At 44.5% G+C, this 21619-nt stretch overlaps 1 protein-coding gene across 1 annotated transcript in view; it reads left to right on the forward strand.

Annotated features, from left to right (window-relative positions):
* XDH (xanthine dehydrogenase) overlaps positions 1–21619 on the forward strand; it is a 60479-nt gene that overhangs the window by 3144 nt on the left and 35716 nt on the right. The window contains exons 2-12 of the mRNA XM_082214797.1: positions 6986–7043; positions 8458–8554; positions 11268–11376; positions 12135–12261; positions 12947–13008; positions 14677–14745; positions 16186–16248; positions 16843–16929; positions 18675–18816; positions 19978–20070; positions 21182–21333. Coding sequence (XP_082070923.1) covers positions 6986–7043; positions 8458–8554; positions 11268–11376; positions 12135–12261; positions 12947–13008; positions 14677–14745; positions 16186–16248; positions 16843–16929; positions 18675–18816; positions 19978–20070; positions 21182–21333 — 1059 coding nt within the window. The remainder of the gene's footprint in view (positions 1–6985; positions 7044–8457; positions 8555–11267; positions 11377–12134; positions 12262–12946; positions 13009–14676; positions 14746–16185; positions 16249–16842; positions 16930–18674; positions 18817–19977; positions 20071–21181; positions 21334–21619) is intronic.

Genomic DNA, 21619 nt, shown 5'->3' on the forward strand with positions numbered 1-21619 from the left:
AGCCCAACAGGGTTGTTGTGAGGATAAAACAGGGAGGAGGAGACCATAACCTGGAAGCTCTGAAGATTGAGCTCTATTCCAAACCGTTTGTTCAGATCCTTGCAAACACAGCAGCAAGCAGAGGCCCGTCATTATGCAATGCTTACCGGAACAGGAGGCTTGAAGTACGTATGGGCGGAGCATTGCAACACACCCTCTGGGAATGTTGACCGAGAGCCTGGAACAGAACATGATACCTTGTCCTGCAGCTGCTGAGAAAGGTTACTTCGTCTCTGTTGCCGATAGCCTGACATCGCAAAAATAACCAGTGCTGTATTGTGCTGCGTGTGACTTCAAGGCTATGGGGCCGGGCGATAAGGGACAAACGATAAGATACGGCTTTTGCAGAGGCACACAAGCTACAAAGAAACTTCACCAGCCAACTCTTATTTCACAGGCAAATCTGCTGGTGTGTCTTTAAGCACCTGTTTCATTTCTGCAATGTATCGGCTGCTAAGATAACGTCCCTTGACCGCTTATGAGAGTGCAGCATGATTGTAGCTGGAAACTGTTTTTTCTTCTTCTTTTTTTAACATCTTGCTCTTGGGGAAATAGGTGTGTTTACATGTTAACCACATAAAGATAAAGAGCAGTAGCATGGGGAAGGCTTGTAAACCATTCATTTATTCATTTACACACTGCTGCCCGGACAAAATGAATTTACCTACTAAAGCTGCTAGCGCTATCTGAGGGGGAAGCTGCTATGGGAGCTCTGAAGGGGACTTTCCTTGGGATAATAGCACCAAAAAAACTCCACCCGCTCCTATGCTGTAGCTCCAATCCTGATGCCCCTCTCCCTTGCTTCAATTTCAAAACATGCCCTCAAAACATGTACAGGGCCAAACTATATGGTGCCTTAGGGAAGCCCCCAAGCTAGGCTCTGAGGTTAATAGCTCTTTGTTGGTTTTCTGCTCTTCCCCAGCTTGTGTTCAGTGGTATATGGCCTCTGCATATGGAGGTTCCTTATAAATAATCAATCCACCATTACAGCGAATAGCTGCTGCCATCCATATATTTGTCTAACTCACAATTAAAGCTGAATGAGTAGGTGTCTCCATGTCTCGTGGCATATATGAGTTCTGCGTATGATTCAAAACTTGATTGAACCCAGTGACCATGAAATATACTCGGAGTCGAGAGTGTATTTCATGCTCTTTTTCAGCTCATAGTGGTGAGAAGGAATGGAAGTTCCCCCAGAGTGTCTGCTTTATATACATTATTTACACAATGGGCCCGTGATTGGCTAATTCCGGGATTCTCCAGGACGCCAATCAAGTTGCGGATTCACTTCCACCTGGAGCTGGATTGGGTGGCTCCTGTGGACCAATCAGACTGCTGCATTCTGAATCCTATTGTTCTAGGACCAATCAGGCTGCTGCATTTTGGATCCTATTCAACTCAGTACATAACAGAGCAGGATTAAGAAAGGAAGGGAGAAATAAAAAAAAAACCCTGAAGCACTTTATCCTAAAGCGTATAATAGAACTGAGATGGCTCAGTTGGTTAGAGCATGTGGCTCTTAATGCCAGGGTTGTGGGTTCGAACCCCACATTGGGCAAAAGATTCCCGCATTGCAGGGGGTGGGACTAGATGACCCTGGTGGTCCTTCCATCTCTACAGTTCTATGATTCTAGGGTAAAATAAGATGAAGAATTCCCATAGACCTCAGTAGAAAGGGTAATACAGGAATCATAGAAATTGTAGAGTTGGAAGGGACCACCAGGGTCATCTAGCTCAACCCCCTGCAATGCAGGAATCTTTTGCCCAAGGTGGGGCTCAAACCCACGACCCTGACCTACACGAGCCACAGATTCCATAGATAAATTATGTGTTATGTTTGTCTGCCCTGAGTCTTCTGCCAATCTAGGTGATGTAAACATCGAATAAACACTTTTCAGTTGCCTGTGCAGTGGTAGGAGCTAGGAGCACATGATCACCTTATTGCGCATGACTAGGAAATGTGCTTAGATAATCTGTTAATAATAATCACAACAGAGACTCCATGCCCTACGGCCAGGAAGAGAAATGCAAAGGAATGTTCTCCTTCTGACCCTAAGGGCAAAGTCTTTGAAATAAAACCTAAGTGTCTAGCTAATAAGGGCAGATAAAAGTAAGCAGTGTTGCTAACAACAGAGGCTGAGCTGGCTGGGATGTTTCTGATTAATAGTTCTCCAGAACCAGCTCTCGCCTTTAGAGGTTCTGAATGAATTAAATTAATCAGGGGTCAGCAAACTTTTTCAGCAGGGGGCTGGTCCACTGTTCCTCAGATCTTGTGGGGGGCCGGACTATATTTTTATTGGGGGAAAATGAACTAATTCCTATGCCCCACATATAACCCAGAGATACATTTTAAATAAAAGCACACATTCTACTCATGTAAACACACACTGATTCTTGGACGTCCGCCAGATTTAGAAGGCTATTGGGCCGGATCCGGCCCCCAGGCCTTAGTTTGCCTACGCATGAATTAGAAGGTAATGAGGAGTTGCGTCAAATTGCGCTCCTTGGCCAGAGCAACATTTTGGCCTCAGGAGGCTGTGTTGTGGGGACATTTGCCCTTGTTCTGACTGGTCATTATTAAGTCAATCAGACTTGAAGTCAATGCTTCCTGCACTCACTCTGCAGCCTCGTTGTGAGGGAAGAGGATCTCCCAGAGGCACTGTCACCACTAAAAGGTAAAGGGACCCCTGACCATTAGGTCCAGTCGTGGCCGACTCTGGGGTTGTGGCGCTCATCTCACTTTATTGGCTGAGAGAGCCGGTGTACAGCTTCCGGGTCATGTGGCCAGCATGACTAACCCGCTTCTGGTGAACCAGAGGAGCACACGGAAACACCGTTTACCTTCCCGCCGGAACGGTACCTATTTATCTACTTGCACTTTGACGTGCTTTCAAACTGCTAGGTTGTCACCACTGCCAGGTTGATAAAACAGGTGGCAGCAGCTTAAAGTTGGCAGGGCAGTTTTGTGAAACTTTCCGCCTTTCCCAAGGGATTTCAGTTTCAAAAGACAATGTGAGAAGTCAGAACAAAGAAACTGCAAATTTTTACTAAAATATACAAAATGGGACAAACTATAGCAATGAATGCAGTCGTGAGGCGGATTAGCTGCAAATTTACAGCCTAATGCAGCCAAACATCAAAATGAACAGGCTTCTAAGCACCATAAAGACATACGTTGTATACAGAAAGATGGGAGAAAATGGCCCAGGAAGCTATCCTAGAATGATAAACCACCACCTTCAGTTTGCCACAACAGTCAGCAGGCAAATGGAACTTTCAATGGCCAAATGTGTTTCTTCAGTAGCACAGCTTGAAACATTAAGTCCTAGAATAGGCAGTGGATACTTTCAAACCCTGAAGGTGGATGGATATTCTAGTGCTGCTTTTAATCATGCCTGTAAAGCAGCTTGCACATACAACAATAACATGCAATTCTTTCTGTTTTAGTATAATTTGTAATTTTATTAAAAAATATGGAAGGGCTTGATGGAGGCCAAGCGTTGGAAGGAAAGAAGGGGTTCTGTTTCCAAAGAGGAAAGAGATGTCAGGAATCCTGCCTAGCAAACTGCAACAGTTACGACGGTTGGGTAAATTGTTATGTGTGCAGGGCACGGAATACCTGGGTATAGCAGGAAAGGATTAAAAAAGAAGTTGTAGAGCAAGTCAAACCAAATGAGAGACAAGTGGTTATTGTCTCGACACGTTTGGAAAATCAATCTCTTCATTGGGGAATTTCCTTCAGTGTTCCTTAAGAAGCTGCTTGGCACACCTTCTCTTCCTGCTAGAATTCTCAGAATGCGCTGGGACAGCAACAACTTGTACGTAACTGAGCGCCCCGAAGAACACAAAGAAGACCCTGTGGGAGCAGACCAAAGGCCCATCTGGGCCAGTATCCTTTCCTCACAGTAGCCAACCAGATGCCTGTGGGAAGCAGGAGCAAAGCACAACAGGGCTCTCTCTACCCAGCAATTGGTATTTGGAGGCTTTACCGCCTCTGGCAGTTAATGGAGAATGTCACCATTTTGGCTACTAGCCACTGACAGCTTTGCCATTCATGGATTTTTGTCTAATCCTCTTTTAAAGCCAGACAAGTTGGTGGCCATAACTTCCTCCTGTGGGATTGAGTTCTATTGCTATAAACCCTGTAAATTAATAAATGGTAGGATTTTGAATTTTTGGAGTATTGAAGGGAAGATTGGAGGTCAGCGGAAAAATACAGGCTAAGCTTCCTTTCCAAGCCAGGGCCTCAGCTGGGATAAGAGGCATTCTCGAAGCTACTAACATGAGTTTGACCAAACTGCGGGAGGCAGTGGAAGACAGGAGTGCCTGGCGTGTTCTGGTCCATGGGGTCATGAAGAGTCGGACATGACTAAACGACTAAACAACAACAACAACATGACAAAAGGTGTTGATGGCCACTGTGAGAGGAATCTTGGGCCTGGGCAGACTGAGGTTGCCATGGTGAAGAGGTGTGTGAGAGAAGTGGCAGGAAAAGACTGCTTTTGAGCAAGGTGTGCGGGGAAGAAGGGAGAGAATAAAGACGGGGCTCCAGGTTAGGCAGGCCGGCTGAAGGCTGGCTGGGGGAGTTGCCATTGAATCCTGAGCTGCACTTCTGTGGGGAACAAGCCTTGCTTGAGATGACCATGCTGTAGGATCTGGACTCCTTCCATGCAAACTGAAGGTGTAAAAAGGTGAATAAATCATATTTCTTAAAGCTAGGACAGTCTCCACTGTGTCTTCAATTCTCCAAAGGAGCACAGATCCTGGAAGCTTTCTACCACTCGGCAGAGAGTGAGGGGTGGCACCCAACTTCTGTAACACTACGAACCATGTGGAGAAGTCCTTAGTGCGTCCTGATTCTTTCAATATTCAGCTTCACTGAATGTCCCTGAATGTACTATGAGAGAGGGAGAAAAGCATCTCTTTTCCTCCGCCCCGTGCATAATTTTATGGAGCTCTAAAAGTAAAAAGCCCCCCCCCCCCGGCTGCCATAATCCCCAAGACTGTATGCTTTGGAGGAAGTTGCAGCCATACCTAGCAAAGCTGGGGATTAAAGCTGGGACCGCCTGCCAAACCACTGTGCTATGACCCATACATATGTGTACAACACATGGCTTGTAGGTACAGTGGTGCCCTGCAAGACGAATGCCTCGCAAGACGGAAAACCCGCTAGACGAAAGGGTTTTCCGTTTTTGAGCTGCTTCACAAGACGATTTTCCCTATGGGCTTGCTTTGCAAGACGAAAACGTATTGCGAGTGTTCAGATTTTTCCCCGCTCCCCCCCTTTTTCTAAGCCGCTAATCCGCTAATAGCCTTTTAGCCGCTAATCCGCTAAGCCTTTAATAGCTGCTAAGCCTTTAATAGCCGCTAAACCGCTAATAGCGCTAAGCCACTAAGCCGCTAAAGAGACTCGCGGAACGGATTAATTTCGTCTTGCGAGGCACCACTGTACGTACTTTGGATTAGCCTACTGAGAAAGCCAGTGAAGGTCATATGCAAGCAGCTATTGCACAAGAGCTGTTTTGTTGCAAAGAAATGGTTAATTTGGCTAAAGCCATGAGAGGAGTTGGCAAGGCCAAAAGTGTTAAGCCAAGACTGTAGGAATGGAGGGCAACTTGAGGTGCCACAAAGTCTGCTTTGCAGTAATAAAAATGTGTGCTTCCCCATGCCTGCCTTCTACATGTAGGAGGAAAACTGTGCCATTTTGATCTTGACAAAAAGTCCTGTCCTGATCCTGTGGGCTTGCGATAGCTGCAGCGGCAGGAACAAAGGCTTGTGCTGCCACAGGCATCTGAAGTTCCATCTAGAACCTGAGAGGCAAGGTAAACAAAGAAAAAAAAAAGCACTTCAGATGTTGTCAGGCAGATTTTAAGCTTTTACTGCAGGGGTCAGCAGCAGGGCACCCATGAGCATCAGTTTGCTTGCCAGTACCTCCTATGGCACCCATGGGGAGGTGTCAGTCAAAATCCCCTCAAAAAATCACAATGCATGAAAGTGCCCATAGCTTAACTGCTATTATTATCAATTTTTATTTTATTTTATTTCACTTATAAAGTGCCCAAAATTACCTGCCCTCCAATCACCGTACATATTTTGAAAGATAAGTGGTACCTGCCCCTGTATATTTTGTACACACACAAAAGGAAAAGCAAATGGGGAGGGAAGAGGAAAGTAAGCACCGGAGTGGCTGCTCTTTCATTGGCTAATGGATAAGACAATGCTGGTCTTCCCTTTGCCTTTCCGCAAGAGAATACAGTACACATGGTAGTTAGCAAAACTTTTATAAAAACAAGTAGAGTGTGGTGCTGATAATGCTCAGGTTGCAGGTTCAATCCCCTGCATATTACTGCGTTCCAGGGGGGGTTGGACTCAAGGTCCCTTCCAGTTTTAAAATTCCACGATTCAACAAAATAGAAAGGGGGAAAGGCACTTGGAGCTTCTAAAACAAAACAAAACACTGCATAGGACAAAAATACCACAATATAGTTAGTGTCATACTATTATTTATTCTATTTTTTTAATAAAAATAATTTTTATTAAAGATTTCTTAGTTTACAGTCACCCAATAAGAATAGCTCTCCAGATGATGTACAAAATTAAACAGGTTGAAAATCACAATTCCCATAAAACAAGAATCTATCAAGCGGCAAATAAATAGCAAACAACCTTTCCAACGAAAAGATCCATCAAGTCAAACACCATAATACAATCGCCTAGAAAACCAAAGGGATAAATCCTACAGTGCTAAAATACCCATGCCATAACCATAGCATAATGCAGAGAGCTCTTTTGTTTGTTTGCTTGTTTAAAATGATGGTTTGGGAGATTTACTGACAATCATCAGAATTTTCTGACTTCTCAAAATACTTTCTGATGCTGGTGACTCACTGACTATAGCGCATGCATGAACACATATCTTAAGAAAATCATGTTTCTTGTCTTCCAGGTGGTGGAGAAGAATGTGGACCCGGAAACTACTTTGCTAACCTACCTTCGAAGGAAATGTATCTGATGTCAGCTGGCACATTCTGCATGCGATTTTAAAATGGCCAAGGCATAGTTGTATAGATGGTCCTGCAGAATTTGAGCGTCACTTGAATTTAGAACTGGGCACCTGCTAATACTGTTTCGCCTGTTATTCCTACACCTACCATTCCCAGTCTCAGTGATGCTTAACGTAGCTCAAGACTGAGAGCAATAGCTTAATATGTGGAGATGGGCAGTCTCTTTGTTGTACCCCCCCCCCTTTTTGGCTTCTGTCAGATTGGCTCTGAAATTCGTTGAGCCACCTACTCCCATGACCCACAACTGAAAAACAGCTTGATCTATTTCTGAGTGAATTTGACTTCGTAAACGAGTCGGTCTCCCTCACAGACTTGGAAGTCTCCTGTTTGCAGTAGTTGACAGGAAGCCATGGGTAGAGGGGAGGGTAGTCTCTCCCAGTCCTGTCTCTGATGCCAGGGAATGAAGTTAACTACTTTCCTCAAGGCCTCATGGTCCAGTGCATGGCAACACACCATGCCAGGTGCAGAAATATGTCCCTCCCTCTCCCCGTTTTCCTCATGGTTTGGTCCTGCTGGAATACTGGTTTGGACCTGCTGGATATTGGTTTGGGAGGGGAGTTGGATAATCAACAGATTGGAGAGAGAATGGCTGGTTGGGTGGTTTGGAGGAAATACCTCTCTGGTTTGGATTAAAATTGAAGCAAATTCTGCAGTGCTGGGGGTTCATATGTGGTAACATAACTGATTTTTAGGGCCCAACTATTTGTTTTTTTCCACAAAAAAAGGGCTGGCCTGTATTTTCATGGACAAGTGGCCATGTAGTGCTAACTAGATTAAGAATACTTTTAAGGCAAATATCATGCATTTTTTCATCCAAAGATATACGCTAACATCCATAATAATCTTTATCAGAACTGAACATCTATGAACTATGTTGGGGAAGTGATGCCTAAATCTGATGTTTCTTTAGCTGGTCATGTGTTGTTAAGAAGTAAATATAGCATGTGTTTGTAAACACAATCTTACATTTCTTTTTCACTGGCTGATCCACTCCAGCAATTAAAAAAGGATAATTCATATCTAGATATTTAAGACCATTCTTCTGTACTTTTGTATCAGCTGATATATTTATTTGCACAAGCAAAAATAAATGAATTACCAGTAACCTTGGGCCTGTAGGAAACCAGGAAACAGAAATGATTTGGTGGAAGGATGATGAAAAACCCTAGGCCGCAATATGTTTTTGTTGTGTCCTAAGAAAGTGTTGGATAGTCCTAGACAAATTGGATAACTCAATATTTTATTTACTCTGTGCATCTGGAAACTGAGCCTGCTATAAGAAGCAGTGGCTGTAGATATATTTAAGAATTTCTTGCTCGGTTGGTATGTTTTTCCTTAACTGCCATACTGTTAGTGGGGTTATGTGGAACCAAGCTGGGCTGTGGAGAAGGTGGATGTGGTGCCTGTACTGTTATGATTTCCAAGTTCGACAGATCCCAGAAGAAAACCATGTATCCTTTGAATGGCAAGTGATGAGATGGGTGAATGGGTTTCTAATGTAGGTATCGGCAGTACGGAGGACAGATTCTCAGTGGGTGGAAAAATGTAATTGTGTAAAGCCAGTTCCTCCCATAAATTTTCAAATGTATTTGATAACTTTGTTTGCTCTGTTCCTTTGATGGGTGGCAGAAAGTTTGCCTATGATTGGAAACCTGCAGCCCTCCAGAAATTCTCGGACGCCAACTTCCATCAGCGCCAGCCAGTGTAGCCAATGGTCAGAGATAATGCGAGTTGTACTTGAGCAGTTTCTGGAGGGTCGAAGGTTCCCCATCTCTGAGCAATGGTCATCTAGGACAAAATGCAATTTATTTTAAAAATATTTGCCAAAGTAGCTGCTTGGCACTACATTCAAGCCTCATGCAGCTCCACAATATGCCAGCTGGGTCTTCTTTTATGTAATCATTTGGGCTGCAAGTATATCGTCATTCATGTGGGAGTAAGCCCCACTTACTTGATGTTGGGAAAGATGGAGGGCACAAGGAGAAGGGGACGACAGAGGACGAGATGGTTGGACAGTGTTCTCGAAGCTACAAACATGAGTCTGACCAAACTGCGGGAGGCAGTGGAAGACAGGAGTGCCTGGCGTGCTCTGGTCCATAGGGTCACGAAGAGTCGGACTTGACTAAACGACTAAACAACAACAACAAGCCCCACTGAGGACTTGCGTCTGAACAGACACGGTGCTTAGCATGGTGCTGTTAGTCTTCCTTTTAAAATGCCGAGAATTGGGGCTGGCTCACACAACAATCTCACTGTATAGAGTAGGGGGAACCAACCTGGTGCCTCCAGGTATGGTTTGGCTCTCAACTCCCATCAGTCCCAGCCAGCATGGTCAATGCTCAGGGACGATGGGAGCTGGAGTCAAGCAACTCCTGGGGGATGGCAGCTTCATCACCCCTGGCCTGTGCAATCCTTTTGGTTTCCTAGAAATGGCAAAGCACATGATTACTGTGTGTTACGGCACATCCAAATGTTTTGCCCCCTGCTGTTATCTTGATTTCCTAGCTTTAGCATCTGATAAGGGTGCTTATTAAAACCCACTGGCCTTTCCCAGATTTGTTTGCTTAGTAAGATTAATGTTTGCTTTAATGTAATGGACAGTTTTGTGCCAAAGTTCAGTGTCAGTATACTGAGTGAATCTACTCTTCTCTTGGTCTCTTCTTAGCGCATCTTCCCTGCTTTGCTTCCCTTTGTCCTGTTTCTCTTCACAGCAGCACAAACTTAATTTAAATCTTTAGGAGTTCATAGCCCACCCTTTTTATCAAACTCACCCATTTTCAGAATGTTGGCTTTAGTAGTTTGTATGGGCTTGCTTTGGAAATGATTGTTCAGCATTTTGGGGGCTGGGGACCTGGGAAACTTTATTGGGTTTCCTGTGAAATTCTGAGCATGAATTCCTTTACTGGGTTGGGAACCATGTGCTCAAATGGAACGTGGATGTATATCTGTGCGCACATCCAATGTGATACCTGCCTGTAGTGCTTGAGGAGTGTGTGTGCTATCTTCCCATCCATCTCACAACACAAGAGGCACAGCAATCACTTCCATCCTATGTCTTGAGCTTCTAGTTGCATAGAATACCTTGCAGCCCATGACTCTATCTGGGTCGGAGCCCATGTTGGATTTATATCATTAAGGCTATGTACAGTACACCTTCCTGGCTTAAAACAAGCTCCTTTCAAATCCTTGGGTGCAGCTCATCAGGCCCTGGTGATTTGAATTCCTTTACTGTAAAGTAACTTGCCACTTCTTTGCCTATCTCAGGCTGCAGCTCTCTCCTTGCATCATTTATCCTGTTATCACCAGGTTGGTCACTGCTTTCATTTTGGGTGAAGACAAAGGCAAAGTAGGTATTGAGCAGCTCCACCCTCTCTCTGTCGCCCAATCACATTTCTCTATCTTATCCATGCAGAGGGCTTGCAACTGTTGATTATCATGCAATGAAGGTCTGCCTGTCCATGTCGGATCTCATTTCTTACTGCGTCACAAAGAGAGCCTCTCTTCTTTCCAAATCTTTCACAGAATAAAACCTTTAATTCTTATTGTTTTCCCCACACAGTTTATTTTTAGTCCCACTTGCAATTGGTCGTTATGGCGGTTCTTCTAAGGGGGAGGGTTGTTAGGTATATCATGTTAAAAAAGTAGAAAGTCCCCCCCCTTTTCGTTCTGTTCCACATACCAATATGTCTGCGATTCTTTGATGTTATCTCTGTTCCTTCCGTCCAATCTTCATCATCTCAGTGGTGGAATTATTTAGCAGATAAAACACTCCTGATCTTGCTTGAAGCATGTGCGTTTACTTCTCCAATTTTTTTTTACTCTTAAGCAACGCAACCAGTTTCGCTCTTGGAAGCAGCGTCGGAGAGTTCCAAAGCCTGCCTGAGGGCTTTCCGCCCAGTGCCTCTCATCCCCTCCTTCTTCCAAACTCGGGGATGATTTATGGCAACAGCGGGCAAGTCAACATCTCCCCATAACCCAGGGAAGACAAGGGAGACTGATTTACTCCCCGTAATCAGCCTCTAATTACCTTGTGCAGGCTGGATAGATGGTATTGTCGGCCATCTTCCAAGGCGCCCCTAGCGGCCCCCCCACCCATTGGATTTCATTAGTGTTACCAGCAAGCAATTTTACAAAGTGAATAACTTCCTTAACTCACGGCTCTAGACATTTTTCTGCAAATGCTTGTTTATTCCCTATCTGTGCTCTCCACCATGTAGCAGTAACTACCATTGAAGGCATAGGAAGCACTAAGACAAGGTTGCACCCAGTGCAGGTAAGGTGTGGAGTTGAACCTACATTCTAACAGTCCCTGGCCTTCCATATTACCTTGCCCAAGGCACAATGAATTGCTAAGCCTTATGTGTTTTGTAAGCCCTTTCCCAATCAATTCAGGCATTGTATGGCAGCCAAGGAGCTGGCTAAAGGAAAGAGGAGGATGCTCTCTAGTTGGAGAAAAGTGTATGGTTCACCAAGAGTAGATACAGTTCATCAAGATGAAGTCATTGCACCCTTCTGCGCTATTTTGTAGTCATCTTGGGAGCAAAGCAGGAGTATGCTTATTACATTTACTGATGGAACCAAGTTGAAAAGTTATTGCAACTATGTATTGACAAACTATGCAGGGTGAATTGGGAAGTCTCACAGGAAAAATGGACACTGCACGAAACCCATAGCAACAGTACCGAGATTGTGCTCTTGTGCACATGGGTAGGAGAATGAATGTGTTTTTTTCTTTAACGTTTCAACCGCTGAAAGAAGAAATATTATAGTGATTATGATTGAGTACATCACTACTGGCAGTGAATCCTCAAATGAAGAATGTGTATGTTTTAGGCACGTGTTTAAGCATGGTGTTTCCATTAAGGATAAAGCACAATTGCACACATACCACAGCAGATGTGGTTAGAGATTACTTACGAAATTAGGCCTCTGAACTCTGTGCCTTCTTCGGCAAGACTTTGTTCAGTCCTGGATCAACTAAGGGGACCATTGTCATACTAATAAGAGCCTTATGTCCTTGCCTTCTTCCAGGAAAGAATAGCCAAAAGCCATGGGTCTCAGTGTGGTTTCTGCACTCCTGGCATTGTTATGTCCATGTACACGCTCCTTCGCAATCAGCCTGAACCCAAAATGGAAGCAATTGAAGATGCTTTCCAAGGTGAAAGGTTTTTGAATCTTACTAACTTTTGTCCAACCCCCACGACACAACTTGATTTTTTGGGGAGGAGACTGCATATATGATTGGAGAAGTGATGGGCTGTTACATGTTCAACCTTACACCTTGGGTATTAAGAAAAGAAAGCCAGCTGCCATCCTTGGCGGTGGTGGGAATGGCCCTGTCATTGTGACTCAGCAGAATATGTGTGCCTTTTTAAAATAAAAAGTTAACATACCCCCTCATGCATTCCAATTAGACTGTCCTTGCTGATAGAATCAGATCATTGCAGGGTGGAGGTGGGAAACTGCACAGAAGTTATTCATCTCTTTTACCATCTGGCCCTCAGATAATCCTTGTAAGGTGGAGAGCTTACAAGGCAAAATTTATTAACTAGTAATGTAGCAGCAAAGCTGGGCAAACATTTGGAAAGGAAGTTTGGCAAACAGTTCAGGTCAATTCTGTGTCACCTGGAGGTTATGGTTGTGGTGCCATTTGAGATTAGAACCCCATTTTCAAAGTTATATAGAACCACAATGATACTTACTCATTTCTCTGGGGGTGAATTTTGGATATCCTCAGAAAGTTTAATGTCCTCCATGGTAGAGCAGAGCCAGAATAAATATCATTTTTTTCTTGTACATCCTTAAGTGACTCCTAACCTCTGCAACTTGATTTGGTGATTCAGGAAATCTCTGCCGCTGTACCGGATACAGGCCCATTCTGGAGGGTTACCGGACGTTTGCAAAGGTAAGAAGCCAGAGATCAAAAGCATTTCGTAGAGTTAGGCTAGCTTTTGATCAATGCCAATGGATTATACACCTAAAATAGAAAAGGTTAGTCTGCTGTGTCCAATGTTAGTCCTACTCAGAGCAGACCCATTCGTATTAATGGTTGTACATTAGTCATGTCTTTGAATTTCAGTGGGCCTACTCTGAACAGGACTAACATTGGGTACAAACCAATTTGCTTTCACTTCTCGAGTGACTCTTCCATTTTTAGCAATCTTGCCACAAATGTTGTTACAACAAAGGTAGCGAACATGGCATCCTCCAGATGTTGTGGGACTCCAAGTCCCATCCATCTGTGGTCTAGCAACATACGGAAGGCACATTCCACAATGCGTACCTCTGCTTTACAGAGCTAGCACTTCTAATGGGGGCGGAGAGGATCTGTTCTAAAGTCTGGATTTTCTGGAACAGATCATGATTCTTGGAGGAGTTCTGGTGCAAACTCTATTGAAATTAATATGGGATGTGAAAGAACACTCTGCCCTTCCATGGCTCCCATTCATTTATGTAGGACTGGTACAAGTAAACATCCTTGAAGATGATATCCCATGTTGGCAAATTTATTTCAAACTGGTGTTCACTTCATTAATTTAAGTCTGTTTAGGAAAAGGGATACTCTAGAAAGGAGATGGTATGAGAAAATCTGGATTAAGGGAGGATAAAGTGTATTTAGGCAGTGATTTGCATGATCCGCAGTTCCCTAGTGGATAATAAACACACGGATGCAAGTATTTAGGTTTATGGGTTCAAATAGGCCACAACTTTATTGGTTACAGATGTGAGCGGTTTAGCTTAGACATTGGGTGAAGCCAGGCTATATCTCGACTCCTGCCCATCTGCAGGGAATCCATCAGCAAACCACCAATAGGGGGAGCCCTATGACTTAAATCAAATACGGGCATCCCGAGGGGTCCCTGTTGGGGTTGTGGCATGGCCCTAGCCCATGTCTGGGCATCAGGCAGAATCCACACCCCCGGATCCCTTTAACAGGATACCCTTAATGAGGAGGGGCAGGCGAAGGCTACAACTCCCCTCCATCCAAACAAAGGCTTACACAGTGCCTAATCTCACAGAGTTGTGATGATTGCTATAAGGTAGGTGAAAGCCAAATGACTGGTGCCAATTTGCCGAGTGGGAAAAATTCCCACTTGGCCCCAACAATATGGCGGCTGACGTTTGTCCATAGCAAGGTTGTGTCATAGAAAAGCATAAAAAGAGGGTGGATGGGGTGGGAGATCCGGGGAAGGGCACGAAAGGAGGGCTCCTCGTGGCCACGCCTCCCACAGTTGCTGATTGGTCAGCAGGGCCACCCATGGGCGGGGCCCCGCCCAGCACCAGTGACACAGCCTGGACAGTGACATGGAGGGCGCCAATTCCAGCCCCCCACCGGATCACTGCAGGGCCCTGGATGCCTGGCTGCAACGCCGCCCACCTGGAAAAGGTGAGCGGACTTGTAGCAGAAATCCATACGGAGTCTGGAGAATTAATGGAGGTATGGGAACCTTACTTTCCACTTTTAATGAATGAATGAGCCCTAAATCTGTATGGTTAAATGGTTTCATTAGTAAATGTGTTAAATTAATATAGCTTTCATGGAGCTTCTTTTGAAACATTTCTTTCCATCTAGGATGGGGGATGCTGTGGGAATAAAGTTAATGGTCTTGGTTGCTGCATGGCTGGAAAGCAAAATAATGTGGTAAGTTGGTTAATGGTTTAAGGTTGGTTGTCTCTTAAACCCGTCATACATTTCCAAGAGGAGAAAATTATTATTATTTTGTGTGATGTACTTTAAATCACTGCAATTAGGATATTTCATACCTGTCTTTCCCCAAATCACTATTGCAGGTTGCTGAGGGCACAGAGAGTTCTGTTGAAAATTTTCCTAGCCCCCTCAAAACTACTAGGATTCTCTCGGGGAAAGGAGAATGACTATTAAAACAGGTTTTAAAGTTTGTCGGTTATATTCTGAGATTCCCATGTCTGGTTTCAGGAAATAGTAGTTACTGTAGTATTGGAATTTCAGGAGCTTGTAGACTGCAATTCTGTGCACACTTAACTTGAGACTAAGCACCACTAAACGTACCCAGATTTACTTTCAAGTAAACATGCAAATGATTATGCTCTTAATATGCTATATGATTATATATTATGCACCAACCATCACAGCTCTGAATTCACTCATTGGCTAAAAGCACTGAAAGGTGGGAGCAGCCAGACAGGGTCATCTCACAAAAATAACTTGGAAGGTTGCTTGAACATTTTGCTTCATAACTTTCTTTCTAGAAGGGTCAGAGACTTAGGGATGAATTCAGCAACGTGCACAAGCTTTTATGCTTGTCAGATGGACTGATCCCCCTTTCCTCACCTACATTCTCTTTTGGGGGTACTTCTGACCCTTCAGAGTGGAATCTGAAAGGGATCCGGGGGAAGGACGGGGAAAGCTGTGCTGTGCTGGTATCCCCTAGTAAACCTTATTAGTTGAGTCTTGGCCTTACTTTTAAAAAAGAAAAAGAAAAGAAAGCCCAGAGTCTGGGGTACCTGCTGACTATGGGTCTGGTATACCAGTACCCCAGAACATGTCTCTTGGCACTCCTGGATATAAACATAAGTCTGCAACCATGTTCACACCTGCCTGGGAGTTTGCTCTACAGTGGTACCTCGGGTTACAAACACCTCGGGTTACAAACACTTCAGGTTACAGACTCCGCTAACCCAGAAGTAGTACCTCGGGTTAAGAACTTTATCTCAGGATGAGAACAGAAATCACACAATGGCGGTGCAGTGGCAGCAGGAGGTCCCAGTAGCTAAAGTGGTACCTCAGGTTAAGAACAGTTTCAGGTTAAGAACGGACCTCCAGAACGAATTATGTTCATAACCAGAGGTACCACTGTATTTAAAACATACTTATTTCAGTGCGGCTTATTCTCAAGTAAGTAGGGTAAGGACAGCTGTATTTGTTAGGATTTTCTCTGTTCGTAATCATCTGAAATAGTGTGTGTCCTTTTAAACCTTTTATGTGTGTGCCTTATATCTTAGTAGTTGCTGTTTTAAATGGAAAGAGAGAACAAATGACATTCCATCTCCATGTAAGAAAGTTCCTGATTCCCATGTTGCTCTTTCTCTCCCCTCCAAATAGGGTCAGGGTTGCTGTGGAGAAAAAGTGAATGGCTGTTGCATGAATGGAAAAGAGAACAATACCGTAAGTTCCTATTACTGTAGTTCCTCTTCTTCCATCTTCTTTTGTTGAAATAAATATATAGAATATCAAGCCATGCTTAAGCAAAGTACAGATAAAGCTATACCTCTATTTTTTGGTCTTGAAATGGTGTGCCCAGCAGCCTTTGGAACATAGTGAGTGATGTCTGAGGGAGGGAGGCGAACAATGAGCTGAGCCCCTTCCTGTATCTTGTTGGGAGAACAGGTTGTGAATGGGAGTTAGCAGAAGCAGTGCACAATTTAATTCAACTGCAGTTGTTCTTGTTAGGTCATGGAGGTCCTCTGTGGACCAAGGTGCTTCCATGCTATTGATGGAATGTGTATCTATATAGCTATTTAAACCATGTTAAGTATATTAAAAAGTTAAATGTTCATTATTAAACAAATATTGTGATTGTTTCAAGTCCTTTTCATAGCATGGATTTTAATTATTTTTTAAAGTATCACTACGAGGATTTTACTACTGCTCTGTGTTGGGCTAGTAATATTGATATGCTTTGTATAAGACATACAAATAGTAATCTTCTTTAACAGTGAGAAAAAATATATATGCACTAACCAATGACAATTTCTTCAGGGATTGATCTCCTCAGAGCTGTTCAATCCATCTGAGTTCCAGCCTTTAGACCCTACCCAGGAGCCGATATTCCCACCAGAGTTATTGGTAAGAATGTTCTCTTCTCATGACTTTCTTGTGGTGTTCCTCCTGCATGGAAGATTTACCTATCCATTGACTTCTGTGCATGGGCTGAGAACATGTTGAGATGATGCACTGTCTTGGGACAATAGACCATGAATTCACTTCAGCCTCTGTAGTTTAAGCAGTGAGTCACTTAAACACAAGTAGGGAGAGGGAGAATCAACAACCATAGGCAGGACTGAGCCACTGGTCTTTCAGCTTTGGGAAAATATAGTTGTACACAACAGAAGGGCTGTTATCTCTGGGAGTTTACAGTTCCATAGGGAAAAGCACTTCCTGTGACCCAAGATATGAAGCAATGGAGAACAGAACAACTTGTTATTCCATGTTTGTGTAGACTGGAGTTGTTGCATCGGTATAGCAATCCTAGGATAGCCTTGGCACAGAGATATACAACTTCTTAACTGCCTTTGTGTCTTGGTCTTTCCTCATGAAGTTCCTGGAGATGGACATATGATTGTCCCATATTATCATTCCAACTGGCCTGTGGGGTAGGATATTCTGAGGTAGTGAGTGGCTGAAGGCCGTCCATTGACCTTGAGCGATGGTTGTTAAGCTCTGCTGGTCCCCTGGTCATTCATTGTCCTTGCCTTGGTGGAGGACCCTTATTTGTGTCCAGATAATTGTCTTCAACCAGACACTGAGCACAGCCAGGAGAAGAGGCAAAGCTCAGTGGTAGAAGACCCCAGGTTTAGTTTCTGGCACTTCCAGGTAGGACTGGGAGAGAACCCTGTCTGAAATCTTGGAGAGCTTCTGCCAGTATGTGTAGATGACACTGAGTTGGACAGACCAATGGTTTGATTCACAACAAGGCAGCTTTCTATGTTCCTACATGACAGGTGCGGGCTACTTCCTGTTCACACCCACACCTAGGGGGTGGGACCAACCTGTGCATTCAGTATGATGTCAGTTGATTTGACAGGTGCATGGTCTGGCCCACTTTTCAAAGTTGGTCCAGCAGGGTGGGGGAGATCGAGATCAGGTCTGCCACACCATAAAGGTTCCTCAGCCCTGACCTATGAGGATAGGGACATCTGAACATGAGGCTGGCACATGCATCCCATCCAAACTTCATTCCTCCAGCTGCTCTATGTATGCTTCTGACAAAACTCATCTAAGGGCAGTGCTATTTTTCTAGGAAAAAGAGGTGCCGGAACTCACCACGAATATATACCTTGTTCTCTTTAATGGCAAAGGTGCCCACCTGAGAGGTGCTGGAACTGAGTTCCATGTGAGTACCGGCAGAAAAACACCTGCTTAAGGGTCAAACTACACATGACAATCACACTCCCACCCCTCCTTAAGCAAGTTTGAAAGGTCTCAATTTCTTTATGAAGGTACATGGAATTAAAAGTGGCTGAGGTTCATAATCATTATGATCTGCCCAAAGCATTGGAAGGTTAAACTTCAATGACTTTTAGAAGGCTGTTTGCTACATGTATATTGAAGGACAAAGTTACCTTGTGGTGTTGCTTTCACCTAAGATATGGTTTTGTTTTGCCTATGAAAACTTTGCAAGGTACCCTATAAAGGTGTGACACACCAAAGCACAACAGTAACAGTTGACTACTTCTAACTTTTCTGTTTCTTGTCATAGCTTTATGGTTTCAATCTTGCTTCGCCATAGGAAGAATCAAACAGAGCCTAGATTTCTTGCTCCTGTGCCAATGTATTGTGATTTTAAGCTAAATCTGGTATTGTTTCCTCAGACTCACGCTGATCAGCCTCAGAAGCAACTGTGCTTCAAAGGGGAGCGAGTGATGTGGTTTCAACCCTCAAGCCTCAAGGAACTGTTGGTGCTCAAAGCTCAGTACCCAACTGCCAAGCTTGTGGTGGGGAACACTGAAGTAGGTAAGGAAAGAACTCGGTTTCTGTTTGAGTTTTTTGTCAGTACAATGCAAAGGCTAAGGGTTCGTCCACACTTTTGCTTCTGTCAGGCCCAGAAAGCATGGGTCTGAGTGGTTTGCTATTTGCCCCACTGCTTTCCCTGGGAAAAAAACCCTCTAAATCAGAGTAAATGTCAATCTATGGAAAATCTGACTGACATTTGCTCCGATTCAGCTGTAAAGAGCAGATTTTCTCTGGAGGAAAGTAGCGTCACAAACAGAAGTATGGACAAGGCCTTAAATTGCCTGCCTGGTTAAGAATCTACCTATTCCTTTCTTTAAACCATCTTAAGAGATTGCCCTGCCTTCATTGTAACAGTTGAGATTTTTAATAGTTGAGCTTTGAGGTATAATTGATGTGCTCCATCTGGAACATAGGAAACTGTCTTATACTAAGCTGTACCATTAGTCCATCTAGCTCAATCTTGTCTGACACTCCCTGGCAGCAGCTCTCAAGAGTGTCAGTCCTTCCCAGCCATGCCTGGAGATGCCAGGGATTCATTCTGGAACCTTCTTCATGCAAAGCATGTAGTGCCTGAGATTGACATGAAGAATCTGAGCATGCCCCACCCTTGGCCAGGCTCCTGGCAAACTGCACCTTCCAGTGCAGATGTTGGGGCTTCCAGAATCTAATGGCAAGTTGGTTTTGTTACCCTCTGAGAGTCAGAGGTGACCTTTACATATTTGAAAACAATGCACATTTTAGGTAAGGAGTGGAAAGCAGCCAGACTAATTAAATCTCCCGAAAACCATCCTTTCTAAGTCTCTATTGTCCCCATTCTTGATGTTTACCCTCGTGGTTTCCTAATGCCATGTTAGCTAGAATCTTGTAATTTCCCGTAGAAATCAAACTGTGTGTGCTGAGGAAGTGTTTGTTAACTTTGCTAGCTGCAATGGAGAGTCCCTTTGGCTCTTGACCTTAAACTTCCATGGCAAGACAGTGCAAATGCTTTGTGGAGCGATTGTTCAGCCAAAAGCTCTAAGAGTCACTATAGATATCGTCACAGAAACAGGCTTTGGTGGGCTGGGCCTGTTAAGTAACAGCCCTGCTCTTTCATTGGTAAACCTGTTAAGTCTGGCTGGCTGCCATGTCTGCATTGACCTCATTGGATTGTGTTTCCTTGAGGTATTGAAATGCGGTTAAAGAACATGCTGTACCCTGTGATCATAGCACCAACTTGGATCCCTGAAATGAACTCTGTTCAGCACACAGAGGAGGGTAAGTAGCAACATGCTTATCGCCTCAGGAGACAGGCCGTGGGCCTGAGGAATGTGCAAGGAAAGACTTCTAAGCAATGCAAAGGATTCTGGATGTTGATTTGTCACTAATTAGGTCCACAGGCCTGTCTCCCGCCCACTACTGATCTAGTGAGTAGGTGGATCCCCTGCTCTGATGCCTTCTTTGTTCCTGAGGCCAAGGTGTACCGCTTGCATTTATGTAGGCAGTTCCAAAATGAAAATAATTGTCTACTTTGCATACTATTAGTGAGCATGCTGCTGAACAAACCACCTCATTTTTTTCTTTAAGGGAGTGAACCCCCATGTTGTAGTGTGTCTGTCTACGCTGATAATACACCCAGCACAGCATAGATTCAGTCACTCCTTGCATTCCTCGCAAAAAGTGGCACATCTGAAATAGTTTCCTGCCTCTGCATCCTCTAAATGTGGCAACTGGCTCAGTGGTGGCTGGTGCCCATTGGGGCTGGTGGAGAAGAAGGAAGGGAGACCAGGACAGGTTGGGCACTGCCTCTTATGGCCAAATTGACCAGTCTCCATTGAACTTGACATTCTGACAGCTTTAACATCCTTTAACTGTGCTTAGAGTCCCTGGTGCCCCAGGAACTCCCAAGATATAAGCTGAAGGTAATACAATGCTTCCAAGAAGCCACAGCCTCTTGGTTTAGAGGTCTTAAAATACTACCAAGGCCCAGGGGCGAAGGAAGGTGTCGTGACACCTGGGGCAGGCGTCACTACGTATGGTGCACGTGCGGCATCGCTACATATGACGCATGCGTATATGCTGTATAGCAGTTTGCCGCTGGCGCCGCTCCAGTGCCTTACGGACGATGCCGGGATCCTCTGCTTGAGGCTGCAGCCGCAAACGGAGGATCCTTCAAAGGTGGCTGCAGTGGCACAATGGTTGCTTGCACCGCCACGAGCCCCTGCGGGGTGGCTTCTTTTCACCCCCGTAGACATGGAACCCAGGGCATACCGCCCCCACCCCCCCCATTGCGACACCACTGCCAAGGCTTGCCAATGCCTCAGGCCAGCTCTTTCATCTTGAGAGACTACGTTATAGCTACCAGCCAAATCCCTCTCTGCTTTTCCAGGAATTAGTTTTGGAGCCTCATGCACTCTGAGCCACATGGAAGAGGTTCTGCAGAAAGCGGTGGCTCACCTTCCTCCTTACAAATCAGAGGTGTTTCAAGCGGTCCTAGAACAACTGAGGTGGTTTGCAGGGCCTCAGATCCGAAATGTTGCTGTAAGTGCTCTCAAGACCTTTTTTCCTTTTGATGTGAGCAAAGGCAGCTTTCAGGACAGTTGTTCCTTGAGACTTCATGCCAATACATTTGCACAAACTTGCACAAGATTACACGGTGCCTGTGCCTGTTGCTCATTCATCCTGACGTGTTTGCATGGAGGTTATATGATACTGACAGCTATCAGTTGCTATGCTGCAGTTTCCAGTGCAATTTTCTGTCACTTTTTGTTTGTCAGATGACTCACAGTCAGAAAAGTGGAACAATAATTGCACTGAAGTGCAGGCT

Source organism: Podarcis vaucheri (genome assembly GCF_965113315.1).
Source record: "Podarcis vaucheri genome assembly, chromosome: 3".
Taxonomy (NCBI): domain Eukaryota; kingdom Metazoa; phylum Chordata; class Lepidosauria; order Squamata; family Lacertidae; genus Podarcis; species Podarcis vaucheri.